The 22,592-nt window shown below is 37.1% G+C and overlaps 1 protein-coding gene across 1 annotated transcript in view; it reads right to left on the bottom strand.

Annotated features, from left to right (window-relative positions):
• Window positions 1–298: 298 nt before the first annotated feature.
• The window catches only part of LOC126078811 (butyrophilin-like protein 1), a 151,673-nt gene continuing 129,379 nt past the window's right edge, over window positions 299–22,592 (bottom strand). Inside the window, exon 7 of the mRNA XM_049889629.1 lies at window positions 299–359. Coding sequence (XP_049745586.1) covers window positions 343–359 — 17 coding nt within the window. The 3' untranslated portion in view covers window positions 299–342. The remainder of the gene's footprint in view (window positions 360–22,592) is intronic.

Raw genomic sequence — 22,592 nt, 5'->3', positions numbered from 1 at the left:
ACTGCCATTTCTGCACCATCCTCACAATCATTGCTGTGTTTGAGCCCAATTTTGCAGCCACTCAATTCATCTCATTGAGAGTCTTCCTCTTCTTCACTGACCCTCTGCTTTGCCAAGCACGATGTCCTTCTCCAAGGACTGGTCTTTCCTGATAACATGTCCAAAGTATGTGAGGCAAAATCTCACAATTCTCACTTCTAAGGAGCATCCTGGCTGTACTTCTTCCAAGACAGATTTGTTCATTCTTCTGGCAGTCCAGAATATATTCAATATTCTTCACCAACAGCATGATTCAAAGGCATCAATTCTTCTGCAGTCTTCCTTATTCATTGCCCAGCTTTCTCATGCATATGAGGCAACTGAAAATAACAAGGCTTGGGTCAGGTACACCTTAGTCCTCATAAGTGACATCTTTGCTTTTTAACACTTTTAAGAAGTCTTTTGCAGCACATTTGCCCAATTCAATACATCTTTTGATTTCTTAACTGCTTCTTCCATGGGCATTGATTGTGGATCCAAAACCCAAAGCCAAACCTGCTGTCATCAAGTCAATTCGGACTCATAGAGACCCTACAGAACAGAGTAGAGCTGCCCCCATAGGGTTTCTAAGGAGTGGCTGGTGGACTCAAACTGCTATCATGGTAGTGACTATCCTATCATCTTTCTTATCTTCACCTGGCTAGAAGCGAGTCACTGGTCCAGCCCTCACTGAAGGGGATGGCATTATAGGAGGGATTGACTCATTGGGGATTATTTTAGAATTTTGCTACCACAGGGAGGTAAAAGAGATGAGGTGCTGAGGGGAGGATCAAAAAAGGCTCATCTTCAATAGTAAGAAGTCAGTCAGTAGATGCTATATAAAACTGAAAACAAATCACATTTTCAGGAAGCTATTTTCAAAAAGATAAATTCTAGAAGAAAAAGCCAATATTTAAATATTAAGTTGTCATTTGGGAGAGAAAATCTGATTGCAAATTGATAGGGAAGGAAAATAATTCCTTTTTGCTATGAGCCTACAATATTAGTTTTTTTTAATTAGAATATATATATTACTTTGATGAAAACAGTAAAAATTTAATGATAATTATGAATATGTCAATATGAGTACGTACCATACTCAAAATCATAGAGAACATTACAAAAAAACTAGTCTTGCTTTCACAGTGAATAATAACTTTGTATTTGTTTTGTTTTTCTTTTAGTTGAGACTCCAGAATCCATCCGTAAGTTTATTTTCAATTTTTTAGATCTACTTTGGACTACTAGTTGCAACAAAGAGTTTCTAAGTCTTGGCCTATTATGTCTTCAAGTTTTTTAAATTACTTTAGACAAGATTTTTAAAAACAAGCCAAACCAAACCCACTGCTGTCAAGTCAATTCCGACTCATAGCTACCCTATAGGACAGAGTAGAACTGCCCCATACGGTTTCCAAGGAGCACCTGGTAGATTCGAACTGCTGACCTTTTGGTAGCAGCCATAGTTCTTATCCACTATGCCACCAGGGCTTTCAATTTAGACAAGATTTGGGAGATAAAATATTCATCTCCTTCTCTCAGACAAATCAAACTGAGGTTTTATTTGTATTATAGAAAAGATCTTAGAAATAAATATATGTATACAGAGATCGACTCTCATTGGTGGTTACCAGGGATAGATGGGGTGGGAGAGGGGGCAGCACTCTCGAGATAGTAGATACTTCTTATTTTTGGTGATGGGAAATAGCTTCGAATGTGGGTGAAGTGCACACACCTTGACCAAGGTAAATTATATCACTAAGAAGTGCACAAGAGAAAAGGACATTTTTGGCAAAGGATATGACAAATTTAATTGTGCAACAATACCAACAACCAAATAATATGAATGTGGTTGCACTAATATGTATATAGGCATATATGTGCATGGGTATGAGTATGTGGGTACATATGTGTACAGAAATAGATGATTCTATAGGCATATGTACATACATGTGTGTGTGCATGCATGCATGTATAACCATGAACATAATAAACCACATAGGGTACATAGCTACAGATGCTTCTTAGACACACGCACACACACACGCACGCGCGCGCACACACACACACAAAGATCCCAGAACACATCCATACTTTCCCATTCAGTTTCTAATCTGTAGGCGACTTGGTCTGCTAATTGTGAGGCTTTTGAGCTTTCCATATAGCAACTTTTCTGACTGCAAAACCATCCATGAAGAGAGTATTAAAGTCCATGTTAGGCAAATGGAAAACAGGCACTTTCTTCCCTTCCCTTTAGAAACTCACTAAAATAACTAAAAAAGAATAACAAAAGGTATAAACCTGAAAAAATATTTTAAGAAAGCCCCAAAAAAGTCAAAAATTAACCAAAGAGAAAAGAAAATTTTGCACAGGAAAGCTGGTATAATATATGACTGACATGTAAAGATGGTTATCGTGGTCATGGTATTGCTAATGAAATATATTACTTTACCAGAAAAAAATGTGACATGGGTTTGCTGGAATGATAGAAGGGAAGTGAATGGGGGAAGGGTAGAAAAAGAGGTAAAGCCTTGTTGCCCATAGTAGGACATGAATGTACATTAACCAAATTTTTAACGTTATGAAATATCTGCAGACATTCTGTGACCAAATATTATTTAAATACCCCCTCCTTCCATAAAAAAGTGTAAGTGAAAAGGAAATTGGAGGCAAGAGGGATGGATCAGAGAACTGGTGATTTTATTTACATTAAAAATTTTGACTTTTATAACAAGTACATGTACTTTGATATAAGGACTATAAAACTTAAAAAATCATGTAAATGTTGCATTCTGTTGAATAATTTAGAAAAATAGTAAGGAAAACTAATCTGTTTCTAATGGGCCACCAACACTCTTTTTTCATTTTTTTTCCTTTTTTCAGTTATTACCACCATACCTGCCAGTAAGTTCCTCTGTGAATCTCAAACCTTGGGGGCCTTCATTACCAACTTAAGGGGGATTTTGCAGCGATAATAATTTCTAGCTTTATAAATCCTCCCATTAGATAATCATAGAAAATGTTTATATCATCTTTAAACTAGCTTACATGTTTTTTTGTTTGTTCTATAGAAATTATCTCAGGACAAAGCAGTAAGTAAATTTTCTGTCCCTTACGTCTAGTATGCTTTGATCTCTTAGGAACTGACAAAGAATTTTTTTTTTTTTTCCTACAATACCTGCCAGGAACAATTTTATAAAAGCCCTCATTACAAGAGTGTGAATGGAGAATTTTCCTCCATGCACCCTCAAAAATCGCACTAAATTTACAGAAAAAAAAAAAATTTTTAAGGCAAAACTAATATGTCTAGAAAATAGGCTTAGAGCAAGATGGTGGCATGAACAGCTGCACATTTCCATCCCCCCACAAAAACACACACAAAGTAGGCAGAACCAACTTTGTCAGAACTCTGCAAGCCAGTCAAAGGATTACGGCACCTAAACAAATTCTGCATCAAGAAAAAGCTGACATGTAAGCAGTAGGAAAGCTTTGATTTTCTACTTGTCTGAACTCTGCCCTCTTCCCAGTTCAGTATGGCTGTATTCAACTGGACTCCCAGAGAGGAACCCTAGTTCCTGGTTCTACAGAAAACAAAACAGAACAGATTTATTAGTAAATCATTCTATTTACTCTAACCTGTCTAGGACTGCTTGAAGGACAAAAGCAATGCACCCTCCTCATTTTGGTCTGTCTCAGAGCTCACAAAGCACAGAGGAGCAGCAAGTTAATGATGGAAGCCTGTAACCGTCTTCTAGTTGACTGGGGCTAAAAAAGTGCCATCAGGGTGACTAAAAAGACTGGGAGGAGAAACTAGTGAGACAGTTTCTTTCAGAAATTAAGACTTTCAAAAACACCATGTAAAAAGGGGAACTGAAAGAGACACACTCATGCCAAGGTAAGATGCATACTCAGAAATTACCTGAAAATATATTCCACTTTCACCTTGGGCTGATCCCTAGGTTCGGTACAAGCCTGGCTAAGTGTTGAAGGAGAGGCCCCTGCAGACAGCCAATCTGTAAAGACTGGAAGAGATTTTGGAGGGTTTTTAGTATTCTATTTTTGTCTTTGTTTTTTAACCTTGCTGTTCTAGAAAATCTCTGTCACAGTATAGCTGAATACAAGCTATAGGGACTTCTCTGTCTACACGTGCCCAGGAGGATAGTCTTTGAAAAATAATTAGGGAAACTCACTAAACAAACTGGCTACTACAGTCTTCAACAACTAAAAAAATAAAATGCAATCTCGAGGGAAGGAGAAGAATTTAATTTCTAGATTTACTACCTTATAATATTCAAATATCCCAATTCAAAAAAAAAAAATCATAAGACATACAAAGACAGGAAAAGATACCCTATTCAAATAAAAAAAAGCAACAGAAACCATACCAGGGAATGTCCAGACAATGAACTTACTAGGCAAAAGTTTTAAGACAACATTATGAAATGTTCTCAAAGAGCTAATGAAAAACATGGACAAACTAAAGAAATCAGAAAAATGATATATGAACAAAATGAGAATATCAAAGAGATAAAAATTATACAACAGAGCCAAAAAGAAATACTAGTGCTGAAAAGCAAAATATTGAAAGAAAAAATTCACTGAAGAGATGCAACAGCAGATTTTAGTTGGCAGAAGAAAGACTCAAAGCACTTCAAGATAGAGCAATTGAAATGATCAAGTCTGAGGATCTAAAAGAAAAGAGCTTAAGGAACTTGAAGGACATCATTAAGCAGATCAGTTATGAGATCATATTCATTATGAGATTCTTAGAAGGAAAAGAGAGAGAAAAGGAGGCAGAAAGAATATTTGGAGAAGTAGTAGAGGAATACATTCCAAATTTGACAAAAGATATGAAACTACACATCCAAGAACTTCAACAAACTCCAAGTAGGATAAACCCAAAGAGATCACGCTGAGGGACATTATAATTAACTCCTTGAAAACCAAAGAGAGAATCTTGAAAGCAGCAGGAGAGACATGAATCCTCATATATAAAGGATCCTCAAGGACATAAAGTGCCAATTTCTCCTCAGAAGCCATGGAAGCCAGAAAGCAGTGAAATGATATATTAAAAGTGCTACAAGAAAATAGCTGTCAATCAAGAATTCATATTTGGCAAATCAGTCCATCAAAAATGAGGGCAAAATTAAGATATTCTCAGATAAACAAAAGTAGAGGGAGTTTGTTTCCACAGGATCTCCTTATAAGAATTGCTAATAGGAGTCCTTTAGATTGAACTGAAAGGATATTAGGCAGTAACTTGAAGTCAGATGAAGAAAAAAAGGTCTCCAGTAAAAGTAATTTCATGAACAAATATAAAAGCCAGTTTTATGGTAGTTCTGGTTTGTAACTCTATTTGTAATGTCTTGCAGGATTTAAAAGACAAAAGCAAAAAAATTAATTTAAAATTTATGTTATGAGCCACAAATGTATTAAGAAGTAATCTGAAACAACAACATAAACAAGGGAGGAGCAGTACAGGAACAGTTTTTATATATCACTGAAGTTAAGTTTTATGAATGTAAACTAGGTTGTAACGAATTTAAGGTGTTAAATATAATTCCCATGCTAACCACAAGGAAAATATCTTTTTAAAAAATGAAAGGAGAAAAGACTGAAAATGGTTTACTACAAAAAAATAAAAACCAATGAAACACGAAAGTAGGTAGCATTGGAGGAAAGAGAGATTAAAAAAAAAAATGTATAAGACATACGTAAAATAAATAACAAGGTGGCAGAAGTAACTCCTTCCTTATCAGTAATTACTTTAAATGTTAAGTGAATTAATCTCAATTGAAAGCCAGAGATTGGCAGAATGAAAAACAAAGCATACTCCAAATATATGCTATCTTCAAGATACCCACTTTAGATCCAAAGACACTGGTAGGTTGAAAATGAAATGATGGAAAAACCTAGTAAATGCAAACAGTAACCAAAAGAAAATTGATTGGCTATATTAATATGAGACAAAATAAACTTTAAGACAAAAATCATTATGAGGCAAAGAACATTATATAGTGATAAAAGGATTAATTTATCAAGAAAAGATAACAATTATATATATGATTTATATATTATATATATGAACCAAACAACAGATACCCAAAATATATGAAGCAAACATTTACACAATGAAGAAAGAAATAGATAGTTCTACAATAATAATTGGAGACTTTAGTAAGCCTCTGCAATAATGGACATCTAGGCAGAAAATCAATAACTCATGTCACATACAAAAATTAACTCAAAATGGATCAATTACCTAAATACAATAATTAAAACCAAACAACTATTGGAAGAAAACTTAGAGGAAAAACTTCAAATCTTCTTTTAGATAGTGGATTCTTAGATCTGACACCAAAAGCACAAACAACATAAGAAAAAAATAATTAGGACTTATCATAATGAACAGCTTTTGTACATCAAAGATTTAACCAACAAAGTGAGGAAACAACCTAGAGAATGGAAGAAAATATTTGGGAACCACATATCCGGTAAGGGTTTATTATTAAAAATTTCTACAACTCAAAAGCAAGAACACAAACAATTAAAAAACGAGCAAAGAACTTGAAAAAAAAAAAATTCTCCAAAGAAGATATACAAATGGCCAGTAAGCACATGAAAAGATACTCAACATCTTTAAAAAAAAAACCAAACCTGTTGCCGTCAAGTCAATTCCAACTCATAATGCCCCTATAGGACAGAGTAAAACTGCCCCATAAAGTTTCAGAGGAGACCTTTTGGACTTGAACTGCCAACTGAACCAATGTCTTAGTCATCTAGTGCTCCTGTTACAGAAATACCACAAGTGGGTGGTTTTAAAAAAGAGAAATTAATTCTCTCACAAACTAGGAGGCTAGAAGACCAAATTCAGGGTGAAAGCTCCAGGGGAAGATCTTGTCATCAATCTTCCTCAATCGAGGAGCTTCTTAGGGCAAGGACCCCGGGGCCAAAGGACACAATATTCTCCTGGCTCTTGTTTCTTGGAGGTATAATGTCTCTCTGTCTCTCTGCTCCCTTCTTTTACACCTCAAAAGAGATTGACTCAAAATACAATCTAGGAGGCAGAGCCAACATGGTGGAATAGATGCTTCTGGGGAACCCTCTTTCCAACAAAGATCAAAAAAAAAACAAGTGAAACGAGTATATTTGTGACAAGCTGGGAGCCCTGAGCTTCAAAGGCAAGCTTAGAAAATGAACTGAGGGGCAGGGGGAGGAAGAGACCATTCAGAAGCAGAGAGGAGTTACTGGACCTGAATCACGTGGAGCCCTCAGGCACCATTCCCAGAGCAGTGGCGGTGGGCTGGTACTTGCTTTTGGCCGCAGTTTCCTCAGGGAGAAGCAGCCAGCCACACAGCCTACTCACATCTCCGGAACCTGAGGAGAACAGTGCTCTCGGCAAAAGCTAAGTACTTGCGTACATTTTAACGTGCCCCCCCACCCGCAAACCAGCTTCAGCGGCTGAATTCCCTGGGCCTGAGATAGGCACTGTTGAGCACCTAGAGCCATCCTCCGAGCCTTGGGAAAGGAAAAAATTTGCATTTGGGGGAAAAGATAATTTGCTAGCTCGCTCCACTAATCCGGGGAGCTCAGGACAGAAGCAGCTCCTGTCCAGGCATAAACCGTCCATGGACTTTGAGCACCTTTCCCTTCTCCATGGACCTGTGTGGGCCTATTTTGGGAGAATAGGCCCTTGTTGGCAGACTCCAACCATTTCAGCTGTGCAGTGGAGAGGTGGGTGTTTGATGTTTGACATTGCTTTGCCTATTAAACAAGGCCCTCACCTACCCACATCAGGGACCTAAGGACTGGTAGCTCCACTCAGGTCACCCAGCCACCTGCTACAGGGGTCCAAAGATAACTGGTACCTCCCAGTCCTTACTACCAAAAACTTTGGGTGACCATGGTCCCTTGCAGAACCCACCCACCTTCACGCCCTAGGTAACAGGGACGCAGTTTCCTCAGAGACACTTGGGGGTCAGTTCTCAGCCACCTGCCCTTTCAGAGCATGACCCCCTTCTGCAATCAGATTCCGGTATATACGCCAATCACCCCTGCCCCTCTAAGACTGTAGGACAGAGCCTGTACCACACACTTGATGATCAGCTACCTGGAAACCTGAGCTGAATTCATACAAGAAAACTAAATGGACTCCTAGACTGATATACCTGATAACAGCTCTAGCCATCTGGGGACAGGACATCAGAGCTCCAAAGGCAAAAATACTCAAGCTAGCCCACTCAAGCAACCCATAAGGGTCCACCAAAACAAAGCAAGAAGCTACAACACAGTACGCAAGCATAAACTAATACAATGACTTATTGATGGCTCGGAGACAACAGTCAATATCAAGTCACATAAAGAAACAGGCCATGATCACCTCAACAGGCTCTCAAAACAAAGAATCCAGGGATCTTCTGGATGAAAGTGCATTCCAGGAATTAGCAGATGGAGAAAACAGAAGTTTAATATACAGAACCCTTCAAGACATCAGGAAGGAAATGAGACAATACGCACAACAAGCCAAGAAACACACAGATAAAGCAATTGAAGAAATTAAAAAGATTATTCAGGAACATAATGAAAAGTTTAATAAGCTGGAAAAATCCACAGAAGGCAGCAATCGGAAATTAAGAAGATTAACAATAAAATCACAGAAGTAGACAACTCAATAGAAAGTCAGAGGAACAGAATTGAGCAAGTAGAAGCTAGAATTTCTGAACTCGAAGATACATCACTTGGCACTAATATATTTGAAGAAAAATCAGATAAAAGAATTTTAAAAAATGAAGAAAGCCTAAGAATCATATGGCACTCTATCAAGAGAAATAACCTATGAGTGATTGGAGTACCAGAACAGGGAGGGATAACAGAAAATATAGAGAGAATTGTTGAAGATTTGTTGGCAGAAAACTTCCCTGATATTGTGAAAGATAAGAAGGTATCTATCCAAGATGCTCATCGAACTCCACATAAGGTAGATGGTAAAAGAAAGTCACCAAGACATATTGTAACCAAACTTGCCAAAACCAAAGATAAAGAGAGAATTATAAGAGCAGTCAGGGATAAACAAAAAGTCACCTACAAAGGAAGGCCAATAAGAATAAGCTCAGACTACTAAGCAGAAACTGTGCAGGCAAGAAGGCAATGTGATGACATATGATAAACAAAAAGTCACCTACAAAGGAAGGCCAATAAGAATAAGCTCAGACTACTACAGAAACCGTGCAGGCAAGAAGGCAATGTGATGACATATTTAAAAAATTGCCTACCAAGAATCATATATCCAGCAAAACTGTCTCTTAAATATGAAGGTGAAATTAAGACATTTCCAGATGAACACAATTTTAGGGAATTCATAAAAACCAAACCAAAACTACAAGAAATACTACAGGGAGTTCTTTGGGTAGAAAATCAATAATATCAATTATTAACCCAGGACTAGAACACTGGGCAGAGCAACCAGAAATCAACCCAGACAGGGAAATAAAAAAAAAAACAAAGCAAGATTATTGAAAAAAAAAAAAAAAAGCTCAAAACAGGTTAACAGCAATGTTATTATATAAAATAAGACAACATTAAAATAACAAAAACGGACTAAGAAATGTAATCATACACCTTCCATATGGAGAGGAAGATACAGCGATACAAAGAAATAAAACTTAGGTTTGAATTTAGAAAAATAGCGATTAATAAGGTAACCACAAAAGAGACAAACTGTCCTACTCATCAAAATAAAATACAAGAAAAAAATAGAGACTCAGCAGAAACAAAATCAACAACAAATATGTGGAAAGGACAATACATAAAGATAATCTACTCAGCACATAAAATTAAGTGGCAAAAAGAAGCTGTCAACAACACACAAAAAAGATATCAAAATGGTAGCACTAAATTCTTAAAGAAAAAAAAATTCATACCTATCTGTAATTACCCTGAACGTAAATGGACTAAATGCACTGTTAAAGAGACAGAGAGTGGCAGAATGGATTAAAAAACAAGATACGTCTATATGCCGCCTACAAGAGACACACCTTAGACTTAGAGACACAAACAAACTAAAACTCAAAGGATGGAAAAAAATATATCAAGCAAACAACAATCAAAAAAGAGCAGGAGTGGCAATATTAATTTCTGACGAAATAGACTTGAAAGTTAAATCCATCAGAAAGGATAAGGAAGGACACTATATAATGACTAAAGGGACAATACACCAAGAAGATATAACCATATTAAATGTTTATGCACCTAATAACAGGGCTGCAAGATACATAAAACAAACTCTATCAGCATTGAAAAGCAAGATAGACAGCTCCACAATTATAGTAGGAGACTTCAACACACCACTTTCGGTGAAGGACAGGACATCGAGAAAGAAGCTCAGTAAAGACACGGAAGATCTAAATGCCACAATCAACCAACTTGGCCTCGTAGACATATACAGAACACTCCACTCAACAGCAAACCAAGTATAGTTTCTTTTCTAGTGCACATGGAACATTCTCTAGAATAAACCACATATCAGGTCATAAAGCAAGCCATAGCAAAATCCAAAACACTGAAATATTACAAAGCATCTTCTCTGACCATAAGGCCATAAAAGTGGAAACCAATAACAGGAGAAGCAGTGAAAAGAAATCAAACACTTGGAAACTGAACAATACCCTGCTCAAAAAAGACTGGATTATAGAAGACATTAAGGATGGAATAAAGAAATTCACGGAATCCAATGAGAATGAAAACACTTCCTATCAGAACCTTTGGGACACAGCAAAAGTGATTCTCAGAGGCCAATTTATATCAATAAATTCACACAAACAAAAAGAAGAAAGGGTCAAAATCAAAGAATTATCCCTACAATTTGAACAAATCGAAAGAGAGCAACAAAAGGAACCCACAAGCAACAGAAGCAAACAAATAATAAAAATTTGAGCTGAACTAAATTAAATAGAAAACAGAAAAACAATTGAAAGAATTAACAAGACCAAAAGCTGTTTTTTTGAGAAAATCAGCAAAAAAAAAACCACTGGCCAAACTGACAAAAGAAAAACAGGAGAGGAAGCAAATAACCCGAATAAGAAAGGAGATGGGCGATATTACAACAAACCCAACTGAAATTAAAAGAATCATATCAGATTACTATAAAAAACTATACTCAAACAAATTTGAAAACCTAGAAGAAACGGATGAATTCCTAGAAACACGCTACCTACCTAAACTAACACAAACAGAGGTAGAACAACTAAATAGACCCATAACAAACGAAGAGATTAAAAAAGTAATAAAAAAAAAACTTCCAACAACAACAAAAAAACCCTGGTCCGGACGGCTTCACTGCAGAGTTCTACCAAACTTTCAGAGAAGAGTCAACACCACTACTACAAAAGGTATTTCAGAGCATAGAAAAGGACGGAATACTACCAAACTGATTCTATGAAGCCAGCATATCCCTGATACCAAAACCAGGTAAAGACACCACAAGAAAAGAAAATTATAGACCTATATCCCTCATGAACTTAGATCCAAAAATCCTCAACAAACTTCTAGCCAATAGAATTCAACAACATATCAAAAAAATAATTCACCGTGACCAAGTGGGATTCCTACCAGGTATGCAGGGATGGTTCAACATTAGAAAAACAATTAATGTAATCCACCACATGAATAAAACAAAAGACAAGAATCACATGATTTTATCAATTGACGCAGAAAAGGCATTTGACAAAGTTCAACACTCATTCATGATAAAAACTCTCAGCAAAATATGAACAGAAGGAAAATTCTTCAACATAATAAAGGGTATTTATACAAAGCCAACAGCCAACATCACCCTAAACAGAGAGACCCTGAAAGCATTCCCACTGAGATCGGGAACCAGGCAAGGAAGCCCTTTATCATCGCTCTCATTCAACATTGTATTGAAGGTCCTAGTCAGAGCAATTAGGGTAGATAAACAAATAAAGGGCATCCAGATTGGCAAGGAAGAAGTCAAAGTATCTCTATTTGCAGATGACATGATCTCATACACAGAAAACCCTAAGGAATTCTCCAGAAAACTACCGAAACTAATAGAAGAGCTCAGCAGAGTATCGGGATACAAGATAAACTTACAAAAATCAGTTGGATTCCTCTACACCAACAAAAAGAACATCGAAGCGGAAATCACCAAATCAATGCCATTTACAGTAGCCCCCAAGAAGATAAAATACTTAGGAATAAATCTTACCAGAGATATAGAAGACTTATACAAAGAAAACTACAGTACACTTCTGCAAGAAACCAAAAGAGACTTACATAAGTGGAAAAATGTACATTGCTCATGGATAGGAAGACTTAACATTATAAAAATATCTCTTCTACCAAAAGCGATCTATACATTTAATGCAATTCTGATCCAAATCCCAACGACATTGTTTAATGAGATGGAGAAACAAATCACCAACTTCATATGGAAGGGAAAGAGGCCCAGGATAAATAAGGCATTACTGAAAAAGAAGAACAAAGTGGGAGGCCTTGCCTTACCTGATTTTAGAACCTATTATGCTGCCACAGTAGTCAAAACAGCCTGGTACTGGTACAACAACAGATACATGGACCAATGGAACAGAATTGAGAATGCAGACATAAATCCATCCACATATGAGCAGTTCATATTTGACAAAGGCTCCGAAACTGTTAAATGGGGAAAAGACAATCTTTTTAACAAATGGTGCTGCCGTAACTGGATATCCATCTGCAAAAAAAATGAAACAAGACCCATCCCTCACTCCAGGCACAAAAACGAGCTCAAAATGGATGAAAGACCTAAATATAAAATCTAAAATGATAAAGATCATGGAAGAAAAAATAGGGACAAAGTTAGGAGGCCTAATACATGGCAGTATACAAAACAGTATACAAAATATTATTAAGAATGCAGAAGAGAAACTAGATAACTGGGAGCTCCTAAAAATCAAACACCTATGTTCATCCAAAGACTTCACCAAAAGAGTAACAAGACTTCCTACAGACTGGGAAAAAGTTTTCAGCTATGACATTTCCGATCAGCGTCTGATCTCTAAAATCTACATGATACTGCAAAAACTCAACTACAAAAAGACAAATAACCCAATTAAAAAATGGGCAAAAGGTATGAATACACAATTCACTAAAGAAGACATTCAGGTAGCTAACAGATACATGAGGAAATGTTCACGATCGTTAGCCATTAGAGAAATGCAGATCAAAACTACAATGAGATTTCATCTCACTCCAACAAGGCTGGCATTAGTCCAAAAAACACAAAATAATAAATGTTGGAGAGGCTGTGGAGAGATTGGAACACTTCCACACTGCCAGTGGGAACGTCAAAGGGTACAACCACTTTAGAAATTGATTTGGCGTGTCCTTAAAAAGCTAGAAATAGAACTACTATACAATCCAGCAATCCCACTCCTTGGAATATATCCTAGAGAAATAAGAGCCTTTACACAAATAGATATACGCACACCCATGTTTATTGCAGCACTGTTTACAATAACACAAAGCTGGAAGCAACCAAGGTGCCCATCAATGGATGAATGGATAAATAAATTATGGTATATTCACACAATGGAATACTACGCATTGATAAAAAACAGTGAGGATTATGTGAAACATTTCTTAACATGGAGGAACCTGGAAGGCGTTATGCTGAGTGAAATTAGTCAGTTGCAAAAGGACATATATTGTATAAGACCACTATTATAAGAACTTGAGAAATAGTTTAAACTGAGAAGAAAACATTCTTTTGTGGCTACGAGAGGGGGGAGGGAGGGAGGGTAGGAGAGGGGTATTCACTAATTAGATAGTAGATAAGAACTACTTTAGGTGAAGGGAAAGACAACACACAATACAGGGAGGTCAAGCACAACTGGACTAAACCAAAAGCAAAGAAGTTTCCTGAATAAACTGAATGCTTCAAAGGCCAGAGTAGCAGGGGCAGGGGTCTGGGGACCATGGTTTCAGGGGACATTTAAGTCAATTGGCATAATAAAATCTATTAAGAAAACATTATGCATCCCACTTTGAAGAGTGGCGTCGGGGGTCTTAAACGCTCCCAAGCAGCCATCTAAGATGCATCAATTGGTCTCAACTGACCTGGATCAAAGGAGAATGAAGAACACCAAGGACACAAGGTAATTATAAGCCCAAGAGACAGAAAAGGCCACATGAACTAGAGACTACATCCTGAGACCAGAAAAACTAGATGGTGCCCAGCTACAACCGATGACTGCCCTGACAGGGAACACAACAGAGAATCCCTGAGGGAGCAGGAGTGCAGCGGGATGCAGACCCCAAATTCTCATAAAAAGACCAGACTTAATGGTCTGACTAAGACTAGAGGAATCCTGGCAGTCATGGCCCCCAGACCCTCTGTTGGCCCAGGAGAGGAACCATTCCTGAAGCCATCTCTTCAGACATGGATTGGACTGGACAATGGGTTGGAGAGGGATGCTGGTGAGGAGTGAGCTTCTTGGATCAGGTGGACACTTGAGACTATGTTGGCATCTCCTGCCTGGAGGGGAGATGAGAGGGTGGAGGGGTTAGAAGCTGGCAAAATGGACACGAAAAGAGAGAGTGGAGGGAGAGAGTGGGCTGTCTCATTAGTGGGAGAGTAATTGGGAGTATGTAGCAAGGTGTATGTAAGTTTTTATGTGAGAGACTGACTTGATTTGTAAACTTTCACTTAAAGCACAATAAAAATTATTTAAAAAAAAATACAACCTAACCTTGTAGATTGGGTCCTGCACGTTAAGATAACTGCCTCTAATCTTGCCGCATTAGCATCATAGAGGCAGGATTTACAACACAGAAGAAAATCACATCAAATGACCAAATGGTGCACAATCACACAATACTGGGAATCATGTTCTAAACAAGTTGACACACATTTTGGGGAGACAAATTTAATCCATAACAACCAATAAGCAACATCATGATAAATGGAGAAAATATTGACGTTGTCAAGGATTTCATCTTACTTGGATCCAACAATCAACGCCCATGGAAGCAGCAGTCAAGAAATCAAACAATGTATTGCATTGGGCAAATCTGCTGCAAAAGACCTCTTTAAAGTGTTGAAAAGCAAAGACGTCACTTTGAGGACTAAAGTGCACCTGACCCAAGCCATGATATTTTCAATCATCTCATATGCATGCAAAAGCTGGACAATGAATAAGGTAGACCAAACAAGAACTGATGCCTTCAAATTATGGTGTTGGCAAAGAATATTGAACATACCATGGACTGCCAGAACAAAAAATCTGGCTTGGAAGAAGTACAGCCAGAATGCTCCTTAGAAGCAAGAATGGCAAGACTTTGTCTCACTTACTTAGGACATGTTATCAGGAAGGACCAGTCCCTGGGGAAGGACATTATGCTTGTCAAAGCAGAGGGTCAGCAAAAAAGAGGAAGACCCTCAATGAGACGGACTGACACAGTGGCTGCAACAATGGACTCAAACATAGCAACGATTGTGAGGATGGCACAAGACCGGGCAGCATTTCGTTCTGTTGTATGTAGTGTCGATATGAGTCAGAACCAACTCAACAGCGCTTAATGGGAACAACAACATATTTTACCACAATAAAATTATATAAAAAGAAGTCTAAGAAATAAAAGAGGAACATGAAAATTTGAAACTAATCTGTTAAAGCTGAAAAGCAGATGAACGAACAATAACCAATTTAGCTGACCCACAAAACCTAAATTCTAATATGAACTAGGAAGAAAGGCCTGGCAAGCTACTTCAAAAATCAACCAATGAAAACCCCATGGGTTCCAATGATCTGATCTGCAACCTATTATGGGGATGGCATATAATTGGACAGCATTTGTTTTCATTGTGCATTGTGTCGCCATGAGATGGAGGCCAACATGGCAGCAGCTAACAACAACAATCCTAAATAGCAGAAACTAGAATGCGTCTGGACAATCAGAGATCAGATGATATTTTGTTGAGGGTGTGAAGGTAGGCTGAGGACAGAAAGATTAGCTGTAAGCCTGTTAAAATAGTTTTTTTATAAATTAACTCCCCATTCCCCTCCATTAGGCTTCCCCTCTGGTACCCATACAGTACGAGAGTAGAAGAAAAGCGGTTATGACTCACTGGGGGTAGTCTTAGAATTTGAGTATCACAAGAAGGTAAAGTGCTGAATAGGAGAACAAGAAGGCCTCATCTTTGTTAGTATGAAGTCAGTGGATACTATATACACACTGAAAATACAAGAAACCACATTTTCAGAACTATTTTCAAATATTTGTATAAATTTAAGAAGAAAGACCTTACATGTAAATACTAAATGATTGTGATTTGGGGAAGTCTGATTGTGAACAAACAAGGTAGGGGAATAATGTTTTTTGCTACATACAAACTTAGGTGACTTTTTAAAATTTGAGAATATGTTACTTTGGTGAAAACAATGCAATTTTATTGATACATCTTGAATATGTCAATTTTGTGTTGTGCTTAAAATTAAAGAGACCACTAGAGAAAACTTCTTGTCACAGGAAAATAACAATTTTTTGTTTGTTTGTGTTTTAGTTGAGACTTCACAATCTATCCGTAAGTTCATTTTCAATTTTTTAAATCTGCTTTGGTCTCCTAGCTGCAACGAAGACTTTTAAGTTCTCAGGCTGTTAAAAATTCAAGTATTTGCTCACTATAGAGTGGATTAGAGAGATAAAATTGTAATCACATTTATGATTTTAGAACAGATCCCGGGGTCCATCTCTACCGTCCTTTTTGGTTCCTAACCTGTAGGTGATTTGGTATAGTAATTGTGAGGCTTTTGAGTTATCCTGATATCACTATTTCTAATTGTGGAATCACTACTAAAGAGAGTATCAGAGCCCATATTAGGCAGATGGAAAATGGGCACTTTCTTCTCCTCACTTCAGAAGCTCACTAAAATGACTGAGAAAGAACAGCAAAAGGCATTAACCTAAAAAACTTTCCAAGAATGTTCAAAAAAAAAGTTAAAAACTAACTGGAGAGAAAAGAAAATTATGCACAGGATAGGTGATATAATACGTAACTCAGCTATGAACATTATTTACATGGTCATGACATTGCTAACACAATGTATTGATTCACCAAAAACAAAGGAATGTAGTAGGTTTGTTGGAAAGAGCAGGAGACAGAAAGTGAATTTGGGGACAGTAGAAAAAAAAAGTAAAGTTTTATTGGTCATAGTGGGAAGTCAGTTTATATCATCCAAATCTGAGACATGAAATAGAGACATTCCGTGATCAAATATTAGCTAAATATTGTTAGCCACCATTGAGTTAGCTCTGACTCATGGAGACCCTACACATAACAGAACAAAATATTGCCCAGTCCTGCACCGTCTTCACAACCATTGGTGTGTTTGAGTTAACACCAAAAACCAAACCCTTTGCCATCATATCAGTTCCAACTCATGGTGACCCGTGCGTTACAGAGTACAACAGCCCCCTAGAGTTTTCTTGACTATAATCTTTACAAAAGCAGTTCATCGGGCCCTTTCTTCTGCAAGCCACCAGGTGGGTTCAAACCACCAACCTTTAGGTTATCAACCAATCTCAAACCACTTGCACCACCTCCAAAAAAAAAAAAAACCCAATGTCGTTAAGTTTATTCCAACACTATTTTTTTTATAGGACAGAGTAGAACTGTCCCATAAGGTTTCCAAGGAGGGGCTGGTGGATTCAAACTGCTGACCTTTTGGTTAGTAGCCAAGCTCTTAACCACTGCTCCACCAGAGCTCCAGTCAGTTGGACAATTTTCTGTTCCAATTTGTAGGGTTTTTATTAGCTGATTTTTAGAAATAAATCGGCAGGCCTTTCTTCCTAATCTTAGTCTGGAGGCTCCATCGAAACCTCTGCACCGTGGGTGACCATGCTGGCATTTGAAATACCGGTGGCATAGCTTTTAACATCATAGCAACACACAAGGCAACAATGCAACAAACTGAAAGATAGGTAGTGGATTAAATAAAAAAAATAGCCCCCAAAAAATAGTGTAAAGAAATTAGAGGTAAGAGGGGATGGGTCAGAGAAGCTGGGTTTTTGTTTGAATTTTTAAAGTTTGACTTTTATAACAAGTACATGTACTCTGATATTAGAAAAATAAAACTTAAATATATCTTGTAAATTTTGCTTTCTGTTGAATGATTTTAGAAAGATACTAAGGAAAACTCATTTCCTTCTAATGGGCACCAAACGCCTATATATTTTTTCCCCCCCATTTCAGTTGTGACTCCAAAACCTGCCAGTAAGTAGCTCTTTTCAATCTCAAATCTTGTATGCTTTCATTACCAACTTATGGTGGACTTTTGTATTCCCTGGCTGTCATCATTTCTAGCTTTGTAAATTGTCTCTTTAGAGAATTAGAGAAAAAAGTTACATCATTTTTAAGTTGTTTTACCTGTTTATGTACATTTGTTTTTTTAGGAATTGTATCAGGACAAACCAGTAAGTTCCTTTCTTGTGCCCATCTCTAGTATGTTTTGGTCTCTTGGGAACAGAAAAAGACTTTTTTTTTTTTTTCTTTAGTAACTGCCAATAACAGTTTTATAAATTTGCTCATTGGAAGAGTTATACTGGGGTATTCAGGTTGAAAATAAAAACTTAAAAAACTTCATTTTCCTTCATGCACTCTTATAATCACACTAGATTGACAGAAAAGATATTTTTTAAAGACAAAATTAAAATGTTTAAGAAATTAGAAGAACCACAAGCAGATGAAAATTTGAAATAAAACCAGTTAAAGCTGAAAAGTAGATGAATGAGTAATAACCAGCTTAGTTGATCCACAACATAATAAACCAGCCCATTGCCGTCGAATCGATTCCGACTCATAGCAACCCTATAGGGCAGAGTAGAACTGCCCCTACAGAGTTTCCAAGGAGCGCCTGGTGGATTTGAACTGCCAACCCTTTAGTTAGCAGCCATGGCACTTAACCACTATGCCATCAGGGTTTCCCACAACATAATAATCTTCAGTAAATTCAAGAGAGTTCATCCTAAATAGCTAATCCTAGATAGCAGAAACCATAATGGTTTAGGATTACTAGGGACCAGGGAACATTTTAGTCAATGGTGTGGAAATGGACCTGAGGCCAGGAAGATTAGCCATAATCCTGTCAAAATGGTATGTATCAATCAACTCCTACTCTCTGCATCAGCCTTCCACTCTGGTACCTACACTGTAAACCAGAACCCAAACCAAACCACTGTACTAAAGCAAAAAAGGGGTTTATGCTCCAGAGAGGTTGAAACAAAGGAACCCTGGATGTGAGAACTCCATAGACAGGTAAAAGCAGGAGTGACATCCTGATGATAAAGAGAAAACGTTAGGCGACATCCTACATTGTTTCTCCACTCTAATAATCTTTGTAATCTAGTAGGAGTATTTAGTTAATTTATATTCAATGTGATTATTTATATAATTGAGTTTGAAAGTACTATCTCAGTATATATTCCCTAATTGTCCCACCTATTCTATATCCTTTATTCTTTCCCTTTTTGCCTCATTTTAGGCAGTTTTTTGTAATCCTAATTCCTTCCTCTCAGCATATTAGTTATATATTATTTTACTGTTTTTTCCAGTGGTTACTCCAAAGATTTCAACATGCATTCTGGCTTCTTAAAATCTAATATAAATTACTATTATAACACTTGCTAGACACTTTTGAACACTAACTCTATCTCTGTTATTTGACCTTGATTACCATGTATTTTAAATCTGCATTTGTTTCAACCCAATAATACATTGTTATTGTTGTTTCATAAGCTCAATATTTGTATGTATTTGCCGGCATATTCACTTACTGTTGTATTCATCTTCTCCTACATTTTTGTGCTTCCAGCAGGACTTTCTTTCCTTTTATTCCCTTTGACATTCAGTGTTTCTGGAAACCCTGGCGGTGTAGTGGTTAAGAGCTACAGCTGCTAATCAAAAGGTTGGCAGTTCAAATCCACCAGGTGCTCCTTGGAAACCCTATGGGGCAATTCTACTCTGTCCTATAGGGTCGTTATGAGTCAGAATTGACTTGACGGCAATGGTTTTGGTTTTTTTTTTTTAAGTGTTTCTGCCCCATTCTCTTCTTCTATCCTTCCATTACTACATTCCATGTACATTAGACCTTTTTTGCCAGATTCTATGTTTTTTATGCCTTCCTGAGGTCCCCACTTTCTTGCTGTTTGTCCACTTTCAGATCCTAAACACCCCTGAAGATCCTTGCCACCTTGCCTACTCAGAGATGCTCTCAAAACAAGGCAGCTTACTTCCCAGAAGCCAGCAGCAGAATTTCTTGCTCCATCTACTGAATCTTATATAACATTGTCATAGGATTGACTATCCTATCACCTTGACCATATTTTATTAGCTAGTGAGGGATCTGCCCTTGCTAATAGGGAGAACATTGTACAAGGGGTTGATTCACTGAGGGTCATGTTAGATTTTTTCTACCACAGGAAGGTAAAGTAGTTAAAGTGCTTAGGGGAGGAACAAGAAGGCCACACATTCACTAGAACGAAGTCATGGGATGCTATATAAAACTCAAAATACAAGAAATCACATTTTCAGAGCAATCTTCAAATATTTAGATAAATTAAGAAGAAAGATCCTACATGTAAATATTGACAATCACTGTAATTTGGGAGAGAAAAAAAGCTCGTGAGTGAGTATGGGAGAGGAAAAATGATTTTTGCTCTACGAAAATAAACTCAGATGATTTTTTAAATTTAGATGTTACTTTGATGAAAATAATTAAATTTCATTAATACATCTGTCTATAATGCATATATCAATTTTGCATTGTGTTCAAAATCAAAGAGACTCTAAGAAAGCTAGTCTTTTTTTCACTGGCAAATAACAATTTTGGGTTTGTTTTGTTTGGATTTTAGTTGAGACTCCACAATCTATCCGTAAGTTCATTTTTATTTTTCCAAATCTGCTTTGGTCTCCTTGTTACAAGAAAGATTTTAAGTCCCCAGGCCATTACAGCTTCAACTATTTTAATCACTGTAGACTAGATTAGAAAGAAAATAGAAAACACACCCATGTTTTTATTGGTATTGTAGAAAAGATCCTGATATCCCACTTCACCCCTCCTTTCTGATTCTAATCTGTAGGTGATTTAGCCTGTTGATTGTGAGACTTTTGAACTTTCTACATATCACTATATCTGATTATAAAACGACCCGTTAAGAGAATATTGGAGCCCATATTAAACCAAAAAAAACCGCAAACCCAGTGCTGTCGAGTCGATTCCAACTCATGGCAACCCTATAGGACAGAGTAGAACTGCCCCATAGAGTTTCCAAGGAGCACCTGGCGGATTCAAACTGCTGACCCTTTGGTTTGCAGCCATAGCACTTAACCACTACACCGCCAGCGTTTCCAACTCATATTAAGCAAATGGGAAATGGACACTTCTCTTGCTTTCAGAAACTAAGTAACATAACTGAGAAAGACTAACAAAAGGCATATCCTAAAAAACATTCCAAGGATGCCCCCCAAAAGTCAAAAATTAAGTGTAGAAAAAAGAAAACTGTGCACAGGATACATGACTCAGCTAAGAACGTTATTTATATTGCTGACATGAGTATTAATTTACAAAAGAAAAAAGTGTGACATTTTGGAATGAGTGGAAAGAGTGGATGAGGAGAAATGAATTTGGAAAGGATAGGCAAGTGTTTCCCATAGTAGGAAGCCAACATACCTTATTCAAATTTGAGAAATCATGAAATACCTTAGAGACAATCTATGGCAAAATATGAGTTAAATGACCCCCTCCCTCAAAAAAAAAAAAAAAAAAGTAGTGTAAGTGAAAAGGAAATCAGAGGTAAAAAGGCATAGTTCAAAGAACTGGTGTTTTATTTCGATAAAACAATTTGATTTTTATATTATGACAAGTAGACGTACTCTGGTATAAAGAAAGTTAAACTTATATACTTATTGCAATTTTGACATTCTACTAAATGCCTTTAGAAAGTTGTTAAGGAAAACTCATCTTCTGTGGGAAACCAATGTCATTTTTTTTTTTTTTTTCCTCTCTTTAATTCAGTTTTGACTTCAAAACCTACCGGTAAGCACCATTTTTCAATCTCAAATCTTGTGTACTTTCATTGCCAACTTAAAGTGGACTTGCATATTCTCCACTGTCATCATTTCTAACTTTGTACATCCTACCATTAGAGAAAGGAGCCCTGGTGGCTCAATGGTTAGGTGGTTCAAACCCACCAGCTCCTCTTAGAGAGAAACCTGTGGCAGTCTGTTTCTGTAACGATTACAACCTTGGAAACTCTATGGGGCAGTTCTACTCTGCCCTTAGAGTCGCTATGTGTGGGAATCCACCCAATGGCAAGGAGTTTTGGGGACCATTAGAGAATTAGAGAAAATGATTGTGTCATCTTTAAGTTAGCTTACATGTTTATTTGTGTTTTCTTTTGTAGGAACTATCTCAGGACAAACCAGTAAGTTACTTTTCTATCTCTTGTTTCCAGTATGCTTTGGTCTCTTGGGAGTAGAAAAAGATTTTTTTTCTTACAACTTCCAGTAACGGTTTTAT

This window comes from Elephas maximus, chromosome 1 (genome assembly GCF_024166365.1).
Source record: "Elephas maximus indicus isolate mEleMax1 chromosome 1, mEleMax1 primary haplotype, whole genome shotgun sequence".
Lineage (NCBI taxonomy): Eukaryota > Metazoa > Chordata > Mammalia > Proboscidea > Elephantidae > Elephas > Elephas maximus.
Note: the sequence above shows the minus strand (reverse complement) of the source record. Positions and strands in the feature narration are given on the sequence as shown.